General features: G+C 39.0%; 1 protein-coding gene across 2 annotated transcripts; it reads right to left on the reverse strand.

The window, feature by feature from the left end:
- Positions 1 to 13,382, reverse strand: Cct8 (chaperonin containing TCP1, subunit 8 (theta)). Of its 2 annotated transcripts, XM_005375612.2 has the most exons (16): positions 13,252 to 13,382; positions 10,135 to 10,225; positions 9,129 to 9,208; positions 7,524 to 7,673; positions 6,715 to 6,895; positions 6,554 to 6,615; positions 6,023 to 6,160; positions 4,849 to 5,027; positions 3,678 to 3,744; positions 3,515 to 3,602; positions 3,323 to 3,438; positions 2,866 to 2,937; positions 2,624 to 2,788; positions 2,187 to 2,306; positions 509 to 613; positions 1 to 219 (listed from the first exon to the last, which is right to left on the reverse strand). In XM_005375612.2, the coding sequence occupies exons 1-15, from the start codon at positions 13,309 to 13,311 to the stop codon at positions 521 to 523; spliced, it is 1,662 nt and encodes a 553-aa protein (XP_005375669.1). In that variant the 5' UTR covers positions 13,312 to 13,382; the 3' UTR covers positions 1 to 219; positions 509 to 520. The 2 variants fall into 2 exon arrangements, with proteins under 2 accessions (XP_005375669.1, XP_005375670.1); XM_005375613.2 differs by lacking the exon at positions 509 to 613 and having other exon boundaries at positions 13,252 to 13,380.
- Positions 13,383 to 13,607: the final 225 nt, after the last annotated feature.

Here is a 13,607-nt window from a genome sequence, read left to right on the forward strand (position 1 = left end):
TTGAGGCTTTAACAGTAACAATGTTTATTACATCAGCTGAGGAAACAAACGCACACTCTTAATTTAAGGAGAGTAAGAAAACAGTAATTCCTAGAGTACTGCTACAAATGCTGTGTTCATCTATAGTAAAAATTAAGCCAGTCAATCATGTTGGTCATCATCCCAATCTTTCTTCCCACTTGGAGGCTTGGGCCCACCGGCTGGTTTGGCCATGATGATCTGCGTAACAAAAATCACAAAAAGTATGCTTAGAAACTATCCTTCAGAAAGAAGATAAAAATACTTTTCTATTAGCCTTATTTAAGAGTAAGCAATCCTTTCAAAATAAGCAATTTCTTACACATTGCATCTCAGAGATTAAATTCTGAACTTCCAGCAGTGTGAGAAAGCTTCCTACTTTTGTGGATAAACAGCAACAAAGTCCACACAGATTAGTGAATGACATTCCAAGACATGCACTTTGACGACTCAGGCAGAACAGGGAAGTATCTGCATGCATCGCTGGCACCTGATTTGCTATTTATACATGAGCTTCATCTTGCCAGCCATCTTTATCCCAGTGTCCTTGTGGTTTAGGAGCTTTGGGTCCACCTGCCAGTTTTGCCACTATAATCTAAAGTAGTTGATAAATATATATAAAGTTTTAACACAAATTTTCTAGTGTCTTTGAGAACCACTCAAACAGCAGGAAGAGCCTACTGACCCAAATACTCTGACCCCTGGTAATATAAAACATATACCACAGCCTCTCTCTAGTTTATCCAAAATCTGCTAACCCAACATTTTATCAAGTACAGTTATGTAATACTTCAAGATTTATGTTTCAAAGCATCATGATGATAGCTTTGGACTCAAATGCATTTATCTGGGTGAAGTTAAACTAATAACTAATATAGTATTTGTTGCTTTCCAAATTTATGTGATTAAGAGGTATTTATTATACATCAAGGGGACTGGCCTGTTTTAAGTAACATAAACTTTAAAACTTCTTCACTGCTACCCCTGTTCAGAAGCCTCAATAAATCTACATCTGAGTGGGCAGGGTAGATGGTTCAGTGGTGGAGTTCTTGCCTAGATGTTTGTGTGGTAGTCCTGTATGGCAAGAGTTGTTAAACTGCTGGGCTCCCTTTGGTTTCTGGTTCAGTCTAGTTTTTAGCAGACTCTTAGGTGGTGAAGATGTTTATGACTGGGGACTATACTTGTACTACACGAAGGAATGGCTTACGCTTGATTTGCAAGTTTTTTTCCCAGAAGGTATACTAATTAAAATCAGATACAGCAAGGTCTTTATAAGACTGTAAGTTCCTTCAGGGCCCCTGCCTTGTCTTCTGCTGCTGCTAATGACAATACGACCAACCGCTTACTCTGCTACTTGAGAGCTATTTTTATGTAATTAGTGTATGCTTTCTTGTTTATAAATTCCTGATTTTAAAAAGAAAACACTTGGCATATTTATCTAAAAAAAAAAAGACAAAGTCCCTTATACTAATACAAGCTGATTAATATAGTCAGATTCTTCATACATATCTTTGTGCAGAGTGCATAAAGCACATACCAGCAAGCTCCCCTGCCCTCTTTTTAAGTTTGAATTTCACAAGTTCAGAATAGGTTTTACCTAAAAAATACCTAAAAAATCCCCTAAAGCCCCGCCAAGAAATGGTAAGCAATAATATCATCTTTAAAACTTTTTATTTTTTAGAACCCCAAGGTAGTTAGTCTGTCAGACTGGAAAAACTCAGCACACTCATGTCCTCTCATCTCATCACGTTAAGGTTGGTAATCTATATCCACTTTGGGTTTTATGATCCTTCCACACTGCATTTTTTTTTTCCATATTCCCTTTTTTTTTTTGGTGTTTCTCTGGTACCGGGAACCGAACTCACGACCTTGCGCTTGCCAGGCAGGCGCTTTGCCACTGAGCTAAATCCCCAGCCCCTCTATATTCCCTCTTAATATCACCTATGTAATGTAACTACCAAGATGACTGTATATATAGGGGTTCTATGACTAAACAATCTGAAAATAGAATGGACAACATTTTGGGTATATTTTACCTCTAAAATGAGGGAACTGAAATACTTCCTTAAATACAGTTATAACTATGCTATTCTAGTTCTGTGAAAATACACTACTGAGCCTCATTAAAATGAGCATTTTCAAAGATCAAACTTTTGCTTTTTGCTTACCTGATCAACTCTAAGTACAGTAACTGCAGCATTAGTAGCCAATTTGATAGCCCAGTATTTTCCCAGATAAGTATCTAGAACACCAGCTTCCAGCATGTCCTTTACAGCAGGAACTTCAGCCTGGTAACACAAAATCATTTCCACCTTTCATCTTAAATTCCTTTATGTGAAAATATTTGTACTCAACAACAAAAACCCAAACAGCTTCTTAAATGGTATTATACAAGTAAATTAATCATTAAGAACCATTACCCCATACATATCATAAAAGGATATAGAAACAAAATTTCATCAAATTAAGTAAAAACTAATTTTAAGAAAACCATTTGTTCACAAATCAGATTTTTCCTCAGATTTTTTTACACATATTGCTTCTATTTTTAAGTTCTGCATTCACCAAATAAAGCAATTTACTATCACAGTGTTTTTTCAAATACCTCAATATCTAATCCAACATTTTTATTTCCTTCTTGATGCACTGCATAAAGTTTAGAGATTACTTCATTGGCCTTAACTCCAGAGTTCTCTGCCAGTGCCCGTGGGATGGCTTCAAAAGCCTCAGCAAACTTCTTAATAGCATATTGTTCAAGTCCAGGACAGGTCTAAAACAAAATACATTTATTATTTCACTTTATTCAATAGGAGAAAGAAAATCAATTTATAATAGAAAAATCTGTACCTCTCCATATGATGTGATCTGTTTAGCCAATTCAATTTCTGTTGCGCCACCTCCAGGTACAAGGCGTTTATCCTGTAAATGGTACCAAAAAGAAGGAAAATAAGTCATCAAAAGGCAGTTTTCTAGTCAGACTACAGTACTCCACCAGATTAGGGTATTTTCTTCGACTAAAAATCAATGAAGCAAAGTTTCTTACTAGATAGTATCTGATACATAAAAGAGACCAAAAATGGAGAACAGGACCAGAACCATCTTTTACCTGCATTTCCACACACAGCACGAAGAACGGTGAAAGTAGTACATTATAAAAACAACTATGTTTTGAAAACAATCTAAATTTTTGTAGATTAAAGTCTTAAATGAAAACTGTGCTTTGCTTTTAAACCCACTTTGAACCTGGCATTATGTTCAGAAGTCTATCAGCTGTTTTTAAAACAAGATTACTGCTCATACTGACCCTTGTGAGAACTTTGAAAGTGTTAACACCATCGTCTACTGCCCTTTCTATATCATCCATCAGATTGTCAGTAGAACCTCGAAGTACGATAGTAGAAATGGCACCATCTTCTTTTTCTGTCAAATATATTTGAGGGTTAGATAAAAGAAACATCTCACATTCATACCAACACATTTTACCGTGACTACATACCATGCTTAAAAACCACCACCTGTGTGTCTCCAACTTCTGAGAGGTAAACGCTGTCACAGTGTCCCATTTCTTCAAGGACGGGAGGAGTCTGCAAGACAGTAACTGTGGTAGTAAAATTTCAAATAGGTTCAATGATCTTTTTAATGTTTCCCAGAATACATACCAATCTAGGAAGAGCTGTAGCACCAACTGTTTTACATAGTCTTCTAAGATCCCATTTTGAGTTGAGCCTTTCAGAGAGAAGAGTTTAATTAACTAATATAAAGTTTTAATTCTACCATATACATATGCATATACAGTACAGGGATTAAATAAGAAATTGTACACCAGCTCCCAAGTAATATTTTTTTTTCTTTTTGAGACAGGGTCTCGATATGCAGCTCAGGCTGGCCTTGAGCTCACTTTGTAGCCCAGGTTGGTCTCAAACTCACAGCGATCCTCTTGCCTCAGCCTCCCAAGTGCTGGGATTACAGGCATGTGCTACCAGGCTCGGCCCCAAGTAATACTCTTGACTCTGGATTTAAATGTGAACACATTATGCTGGATTCTTAGGCCAAGAAGCCAATTCCTGACTCTGAGAATGAGCCCAGCCAGCAATGCCACTGTAAGTTTGTTGCACATTATTTTTTGACAGCTGGGAGAGGTAAAGTCACTTTATAGAGTATCAGGGGTTTATAGTTCCAAAACACCAAGGAAGCAGTGTATATACTGAAAACTGCTTTATCTTGTACAGTCATACAATCTTCGAGGAAGAGTGCAGTAATTTATTGTGTAGATTGGATTGGTACTAAGAACGGTGGTAGATAAAAATGGATAGGAAAGTCCGTTGTCTAGTGTGTCCCATAAACGTGTTTAAGGATTAAAAGGTATCTGCTGACTCCATACTCTGGGCAACAGGCAATATACTATGATCTCTAACAAGCTGTTCATTCCGCCTGGAATGTTAGTCATTATGGTGGCGCACACTTGTAATCCCAACACTCGGAGGCTAAGGTAGAAGGACCACCAGGAGTTCAAGGCCAGCCTGAATTTAGCCTGAATTACACAGTGAAATGCTCTCTCCAAAAAAAAGTCATTTCCTATCTCCCCAGATTTAAGTCCTTTCACTATTTGTTTGACTACTTGTACTTTCCCTTTATTAGATGTCTTCAGAGCCAGGGATAGCTCAGTGGCTCAAGTGCCTGCCTGGCAAGCACAAAGTCCTGAGTTCAATTCTTGGTACCAAAAAAAATATATAAATAAATAAAATTTAAAAGATGTCTCAGTTTGTTGAATTTTAGTGTTTTACTACCTAAAATCATTTATAATATCAGTTAACAGAATGCAGCTCTTACCTCACCAACATGATATTGTATTTGTTCGCATAATGAAGAGCCATGTCCGCCACTTTGCCTCCTGTTACGATGACATTTGCACCGGTATCAGCAATAGCTTTGACTTGTGCATCCATGAGATTTTCTTCTCCTTTACTAAAATTCATCAGTTCTTCAGCTGTCTTTATCAATACTGTTCCCTGACAAAACAGGCAAGCAGAATCTTTATAAACAACAGTTTACTGCTTTGTTGTTCAAAATCCTAGAGTAACATTTTACTGAAAAAAAAATTTATGGATTTTTGGAGAAATCAGGAAAATATGTATGATGAAACAGAATACCAAAATCTATGAAATTAACACACTCATCTTGCTCTTAGACACCCTCATCTCATTTTCCCTGACAGGGACTTGGTGGAAAAGGTGGGGAACACTGTTCTTTTAGATATGTAAGCCAGGTACCCTGGTACTTGCCTTTTATAAAATTAGCTAGTGTCACTGAAACAGCAATGCTGTGGTTCTCAGGGTTTTCCCGAAGTGTGGACTAAAAGACTTTCCCCTTCTCCCAGTCCTGCAGAGACTTTTGAAACCAAAAACTTAGATTTCAAGAATGTTAGGGTGTGGTCATGCATTCTAGCAGTCCCCGCTACTTGGGAGGCTAAGGCTAAAGGATCGCAAGTTTGAGAATGTCTCAAAACAAAAAAACCCAAATAAACAAACAGGGGCAGAGAGAAGGTGGGAGAGAATGTGGTGGATGAAGCCAGCCACTGCTGACTAGATATACAAGGTTTTAAAAAATGACTTATCATTTTCAAATTACATTAACCTTATTTTTGGTGTTAGGATGCTACCAATATTTTAAAAGTATTTTTGAGCTGGGCACGGTGGCACACACCTGTTGTCCCAGCACTTGAGAAGCTGAAGCAGGAGGATCCCCAAAGGTTCGCTGGGAGTTTGAGGCCAGCCTGGGCTACACAGTGAGTCCGGGCCAGCCCGGACTGCACAATGAGACCGTCTCAACAACAACAACAACAAATAAATAATTCATGAACACACAAAGTGCTCATATTTTTTTTTACTTGCTATATTATCCAATATAAACAATACTGCTACCATCTTTAGATATTCAACTCTACCTCAAAACTAAACTGAAAAATCAACCCAATATTTACTTTTAATGTGTGAGGTTTACATACCTTAGTTTCTGTTATCATGCCATCAAAAGGACATGAGTACACTGCAATTTTTGCATCCTTGACAGATGTTATGTCACCTTCAGTTTCCTTCTTAAAAACCATGCCATGTAATACCGAAGAGGAAAAGACACCAGAGCCCTAAGTTTGAACACAAAACCACCATTAGTTGTACTTCCGTACACACTAACTGGGAAGAATGAATGTAGACTATGACTGCTCTGAGCCACTCACACGGGACACAGTAAGTCTTGCTACCAACATACCGGGAACAGCTATTAATACAGTATTTGCAATTTAGTAGGGAAGGTGGGCAGTACATGTATGGAGACAGAAAATACATGGCCCGTGTACAAACAGAACACACACAGTGCTATGAGCTAAATCCAACTACATTAATAGCAGGATGCCAAGGCACAAAACCACCCTAACTATGCTCGGGTACATAAAATACATAAAAGCAATGTCTAACACAGGAGGGAAGGTTTAGACTTAGAGTAATTCTGATGATGTTAATGCATTTTCTAAACTTACCAGAATTTTACAAACTCTGATGTTATCAACATTAAAATGGCCGGAGTCAGGAAAAATAGATACTGTTAAGAAGATGAAACATATCAAAAACATTAAGAAAATATCTTACTCACGTTAAAGATCTTTATTTTGGATGTTTTCACTTACTGATATTTACTTACCACATGCCTGAGCAATGAGCTTGGCTAGAAACGCTTCATTACCATACTGTTTACTCATTATGGGGGTACGAAGTACAGCTGACACCTCCTCAACATCCCGAAGGTTTTTTGCAGAACAACATACCAATTCGGGAAGAATTTCATGGGCTTTTCTGCATGCTATTTCATAACCTTCTATAACCTAAAATGTAAAGAAAAAGCATTTCTTTAAAAGACATGATTTTGAGATGACAAAGCTTATTCTAGTAATCCAATGAACACAGCATTTATTTTCAACATAAAATGACAAAATAACAAGTACAGCGGAGCCTAGTAATTATGAGTCTACGCTCAGGTGACAATGCAATTTGAGTCTAAGACTCCACCAATTACTAGCTACAGGATTTGACAAGATTTTTCTAACTTAACTTCCACTGTCCTCATTTAAAATAAAACAGGTTTAGCCAGGTGCAATGGTGCATGCCTGTAATCCCAGTACTTGGGAGGCTGAGGCAGGAGGATTGTTGAGAGTTTGAGACCAGCTTGGGCTACACAGTGAGCTTAAGGCCAGCCTCAGTTGCATAGCAAGACCCTGTCTCACAAAGACAAACAAACAAGCACACAAACCAGGTTTCGTAGGCCTCACTAATAAGATTCTTTAGAGGTTAAAATGATACACCACATGTGAAACACGGGTACTACAATGCCCAGCATAGAGTAAACCTCTCAATAATGTAAGCTACTCCTTTAATAATGATTCCACATTTAAAGTAGTAGCCATATATACAGACAAAAATTAAATGGGAGTAAACTATAAAACAAACACCTGCCTCTGAAACTGACAGGCCAATCCTCAGAAGTTCTTCAGCCAATTCCACAAGAGCTCCAGCGAACACCAGAACAAAGTTTGTGCCATCTCCAACCTCTTGCTCTTGCATATGAGAGGCCATTACGATCATTTTTGCAGCAGGATGTTGTACCTGGTATAAAAGAGTACGAAGCAAAGCATTTGACCCTTAAAGCAACATAAAATCATCATCTCCTTATATTAAATTAATAAACTCCACTATTCCTACACACGCCAGGTTAACTCCATTTGATTACATTTATAAACTATTATCAGACTGGTCACAGGAAGAAAATTTAAAACCTTCTAGGCCTATCATCACAAATGTACCACTACAGCTACAAAGCACATCTTCTGATGATGGCCAGTTATCCATTACACAGAGCTCCAAAAGGTTCTGCCTATCATTATATATTTCTATATTAAAAATAAAAGTTGGGGCTGGGGATTTAGCTCAGCAGCACAACGCCTGCCTGGCAAGCGCAAGGTCATGAGTTCAATTCCTGATACCAGAAAAAAACCAAAAAATAAAAAGTGATTCCAACCACTAAACCTGGGCATTTGAAGTCTTCAAAGGAACTAAAATAGGCAGCACTGAGCTTAGTTAAGAGCTGCAGTATCTATCTTACTGTATGTTCTTGTAAAGGTATCACTAGTATTATTAAAAAAAGAGCAGCACAAATTTTGTTCTTAAAAGTGTACCTATTTTTTATAGAACTGTCCTCAGGAGTTAACTTTAAATAAATACTTTTCCAGAAATAAGGAGTAACTACTGACAGAAAAAAATTATAAAAAGTCAACATTATGGTTTTATTTTTTTGATACTATGCCCATTATACTCCAGTATCTTCTGAGAACATCACCATGTGTAACATTAACATTCACCATAACAAGTTTCTCCATAAATAACTTGTGGAGGTAAAGGTATCCTTGAGAACATACTGCTATTTAAGGGCCAGGGATATAGCTCAGCAACACAAGCACCTGCATGGCAAGTGCAAAGGTCCTGAGTTCGATTCCTGATACCAGGGAAAAAAAAAAAAAGGGAATATATTGCTATTTAAGTTATTAAAGAAATGTTACTTTATCTGTACTTTTATCTAAAATACAAGATTAACTTCTAGTACCTCTGAGGGCTAAATGTTAGGAAAATGACTGACATTGAACATAGCCTTCAATTACAAGGCAGTCATGAGAAATGACTGTAAGTGCTTAGGGACCATCCTTCCCCCTAACTCTTCTGGCCATATCTATTTTACAGACTCCATAATGTCAAAACTGGAGGTGAACACAGCAGACTTCCAACAACTGATTAATACTTGTTACTGCAGTACAGAATCATTCATTTCAGTGTCCTTCCATAGAGTGAGACAATCAATTTGATATTATCAGCAAGTATACTTTATCACAGTTAACAACTTCAGAGATTTAAAGAATGTGAGCCACTGAAATGTTAAACATTAAGTCTATAAATCTGTATAAGGAAATTTCAAGACGTAAAAAGGTTCCTTATTGTCGTATCTGAAATACAGATTTCTTCTAGATTAAAATACACGTAATTTTTTGGGTTGTTTTGAAAATAACTTACTTCGAGCTCTCTTAAAATAGTTGCTGCATCATTTGTCACAAACAACTTCTCCAGGTGGTTGATAACCATTTTGTTCATTCCTTAAAAATAAGTTAAAATACAAAAATCATTATTATGCAGTTCCTTCCCCAAATACCTAGGAAACTTTAGTCAAGAAATATAAATTTGTATTTATTTTTTAAAGTGTTGTAAAAATTCAATGCATATTCTCTATTCTTCAGATCTGAGTCCCATAAGATTTTCTCTGACTACACGTGTATATTTTTCTTCCTAATCTACAATATCTAAGGAGAAGGCAAAAACTCCTTACATTTTTGCTGACTGCTATGGTATTTGAACATGCTTACCATGCAGCAAGTGCTCAATTATTAGACATTAATATGTACGACACCAAAATAATCCACTTAAAAGTACAGTTCTTGCTTATTCCATAAATTGATATCTTAAGTTCAATCAGCACTTGAAGGCAAAACAAGAGAAAATTTTCTCAACCTATGCTTTTTTTTTTTTTTTTTTGAGGTACTAAGGATTGAACCCGGGGCCTCTATGCTCAGTTATATATCCAGTCTTTTAAATATATTTTTTATTTTGGGGCAGGGTCTTTCAAAAATCACTAAATTGCCCAGCATGGGCATGCACTTGCAATCCTCCTATCTCAGTCTTCCAGAGTCCTGGGATTATATAGATCTTTGCCACAATGCTGGGCTCCTGTAACTTTTGATGAAATAGCTGGTTAACCTTTGTCACAATGAATATAAAGTACGATGTCAATAATGAAAATGCCATGATTTTTGTATCCTCTCAACAGGATAAAAAGTTAACATTTGACTCCTATTTTTCTAGAGATCTACACTGTTGATTAAAAACAAGAAAAATATTGGTATCACTGAACTATGAAATAATTTTCCAAGCCAAGCTGTAAATATAGTACCCTTAGAAACAATGTGAAGAGTTAGTACACAAAATTCAATTACTGTATTTTTAAAAACATGAATTTGTAGATTACCATTTGGTCCATATGCTGTACGAGTGGTCTGGGCAAGCTCCTTGCAAGCTTGTATGTTTCTAAACACAGCCTCTTCTAATCCTGAAAAATGCTGTAAAATAAAACCTCTTAGGATAACGAAACAAGAATTTTCAAACACTAGATACTTTTATCTCCTTCTAATAAACACACAGCAACACCTAAGTATTTGGCACATGTAGTACAGTTTGTCTGGTTACAAATCTTAGCTTTCTGGCTAACTACAAGATTACCTTAGGCAATTTTTTTCACACATAAAAAGGGCAGTAATAACACCCATCTCACAATATTGTTGAGATAATCACGTAAAATTTATGTATGTCAAGCATGATAATTGTTATTTTTTGTTGTTGTTATTCGTAAATTATACACAATTTCCTCACTCGCTGTATGAATAAAGCATGACTTTTTTGGGAATCACAAAGACCAACATATACATCAAATCATAACATATATGTATATTTTTAGTGCAGTATAAAGAATAGTAAGAGTGCTAAATCTGATGAAAGGATATAAGGCATTTCAGATTAAAATACCTTTTCAGGTTTTATTAGTATTTTTGTGATGAGTATTTTTCTTAATGTATTAGCACCTGAGCTTTGAAAAGCCAGCCATTTCGTGTTAGCTGGAAATTCTCATTTAAACCAAAATATACACCTATAAAATGTTTAGGGATTAAAGTATACAAACTATTGAGTGCTCATTTGAATTACAATGTAATTCCAATGTGTATGTTTTGAAAAACTCAATTGTCCACAATTATTAAAATTCTCATTTTATACTATATTTAAAAAGTTTGGACTTCGTTGGGCAGTCAGATAGGTTTTACGAACTTAATCTTCATGTGAACATTTTTCTACAGCCTTAATGCCAAATATAGTAGACGCTAGCACATGTGGCCATGTAAAGTAATTAAAACCTAAAACTCAGTTCAATTGTACCAGCCACAGCTGAACAGCTACACACAGCAGTTATGCTGCACAGAGATAACAGAGAGTATTTCCATCACTAAAGGCAAGTTTTATTGGGCAGTACTGCTTTACAATATACGGCATGGCTTTTATATTATAGAAGAAACTACAAGGGTAGAAGCACTTTTTCAGCAGTAAGGGTTGGACTCCTACAGTAACACTTCAGTTTGAACACTTACACTCCTCCTCCCTCTTCCTCTCACTCCCATTCACTGAGTGAGCCGCCAGCTTTCTGACAGATCAGATCCCGTCACTCCCCTTTAATGGTTTCCCACCTCTTTCACAACAAAATGTCAATCCCTCTTCAGGAATACAAGACCCTACATTGTCTGCCCCTATCTTACAGCTTGTAAATTCACTTCTCACCATTTAAAAATTGTATTAGTACTCGTCTGCAGTACAGTGATCACGCTCATCTTGGGGAATGAGTACACACACTTAATACACCCTAACTCTGACGTCTTATCTTTCCTCCGCAAGCTAGAACTCCATACCTTTCCTATTTTTGTTATTCTGAAACAGGTCAAACTTATTCCATCCGCAGGGTTTTTGCACCAGTGCCTGTATCATTGCCTTCTCTAAACTTGGCTGTGTCTTTGATCATTCAGCACGTAGGAGTTCTTCCCTGAACATTTTATTTGCCTTCTCTGTTTCCGGCCCTTCTTTTGGGGGAGTGGGGTGGGATAGGGAGATACAAACAGTAATGTTCCTGACATTTTCTACTACAGTTAGTAGTATGTTTAATTCATTGTTACTCAAAACTTTCCCTTCCTAGGGTCTACGAGAGTTGGGACTTTTCTCTTTCACTACAGTCCCCCCGGTACCTAGTTACTGAATTAAATATTTCAATGTGTAGTAGAAAACTAGCAGCATTTGAGTGACCAGTAATGTTTTGCTGAATTCAGCCTAAACATTTCTGTGGAGGAGCTTGCATCATTTTCAAAACTTCACTATAACATTTATATTAAACTCTGACGTTTATTTAGTATACTCAAGTTATCTCCAAAGTGCATCCTTCACGGAAGAAGCCAACTCCTAACTATTAAGGCTCCCTCCATCTCCCATGAAACTTTAAACTGAACCACCCTCACTATAATTAAGCACAGGAAATCTGGGAGACAAAAGTGAACACCATTACTTGACAATCCAAAAGAAATTCCTCAGTATGTAATACGATATTATAAAAATTATGCAAAAATTATACTCGAGATCATTAAAACAAATTTCATTCGAGCCAAGATGTTATTTACCCTGAGGGCTACACAGCAGGTTGCAGTAAGCCACACACAAGCACTTAGAATGTCTTTTTCTTTTTATCTTTTTGAGACAGGGTCTTGCTATGCAGTTCATGCTGGCCTTGAGCTCACTTTGTAGCTCAGGCTGGTCTCGAACTCACAATGATCCTCCTGCCTCAGCCTCCCGACTGCTGGGATTGCAGGGGTGCGCCACCACGCCGGGCCAGAATGTCTTTTAGACCAATCATCTCCGTTTGGCGGGGGCGGGGGTAGGCCCGAGTCAGGGTAGCCCTAGGTCAAGCGGGCTAACTTTAAGCCGGGACAGGAGCCCCCGCACCTGGGTTGTCCTAGCTCAACGCACTGCTTCTGCGAACTAGATCGGGCGCCTGCTCTTCCCTTAGAAGCAAGCAATCAAGGACGAGCCCAGCTCCTACGCCCTCCTTGCCCGATCGCCTGCTCCGCGGCCCTTCCCGTGCTACAACCCGAGAACCGCGCGCCGATCCGCTCCCCAGTCCCGGGGCAACTCCACCCGCACTGTGCACCTTCGCTCCGACTCCGTGTAACGGTGAGCGCCCAACAGCGGCGATCTACGCACGGAGGAAGAACACGCACAGCCCCACGCTCGCCCTGCTACGTGTGGAAAGCGACCCCGGCCCCGTCGCCCCTCAACCCGTCCCTCCGTCCCCTCGGGCCCCCCGAAACCCGGAAGCCCCCGGATGCCGCGGGCTGCGGCGGCCGAGCGGCCGGGGCGCGACTCCCCTTCTGGAATTTTCTCTTCCCCGCCCGCGATGCCGGAGGAGCACGCCCGGCCTGTCAGGAGGCCGTTCTCCTTCGCTGCGGCCGCTGCAACCCACGCCGGCTTTCCCGCCTCGGCCTCTCGTCTCACTCCTTACTTTCGCTCCCTCCTTGAGCATCTGGGCAAAGCCCGGGGCCTTGGGGACGTGAAGCGCCATGGCCAGGTAGCAGGCAGCGGTTCACGCGCTCACGCTGAAGAGCCGCCGGAAGTAACGTGAGCGCACAGCCTTCTGGGGACGCTGCGTGCCGACGCCTCACGCCCCTCCTCTTCCTGCCCAGACCTCCCGTCCCTATTCAAAGCGCTTTCCCTGAAGGCTCGCGAGAATGAAAGTAGTTCCCGTCGCCAGACCCGCTTTGACGATCATCGATCTGCTCGAATGTCAGGCCGCGAGTAGAGTGCGCTTTGACTCTTCGGGCTGCCGAATTTATTTAGTGTCTAAGTAAATTCTAAGTA

This window comes from Chinchilla lanigera, unplaced genomic scaffold (genome assembly GCF_000276665.1).
Source record: "Chinchilla lanigera isolate Chin_1 unplaced genomic scaffold, ChiLan1.0 scaffold00006, whole genome shotgun sequence".
NCBI classification, from domain to species: Eukaryota; Metazoa; Chordata; class Mammalia; order Rodentia; family Chinchillidae; genus Chinchilla; species Chinchilla lanigera.

Coding starts and splice junctions, on each gene's coding strand:
- Cct8 (XM_005375612.2), bottom strand. CDS start 13,311: ATGGCGCTTCACGTCCCCAAGGCCCCGGGCTTTGCCCAGATGCTCAAG. Junction 7,674..9,128: donor CTATTTTAAGAGAGCTCGAA/GTAAGTTATTTT, acceptor CTTTTATACCAG/GTACAACATCCTGCTGCAAA. Junction 6,616..6,714: donor GCTCATTGCTCAGGCATGTG/GTAAGTAAATAT, acceptor TCTTCTTAACAG/TATCTATTTTTCCTGACTCC.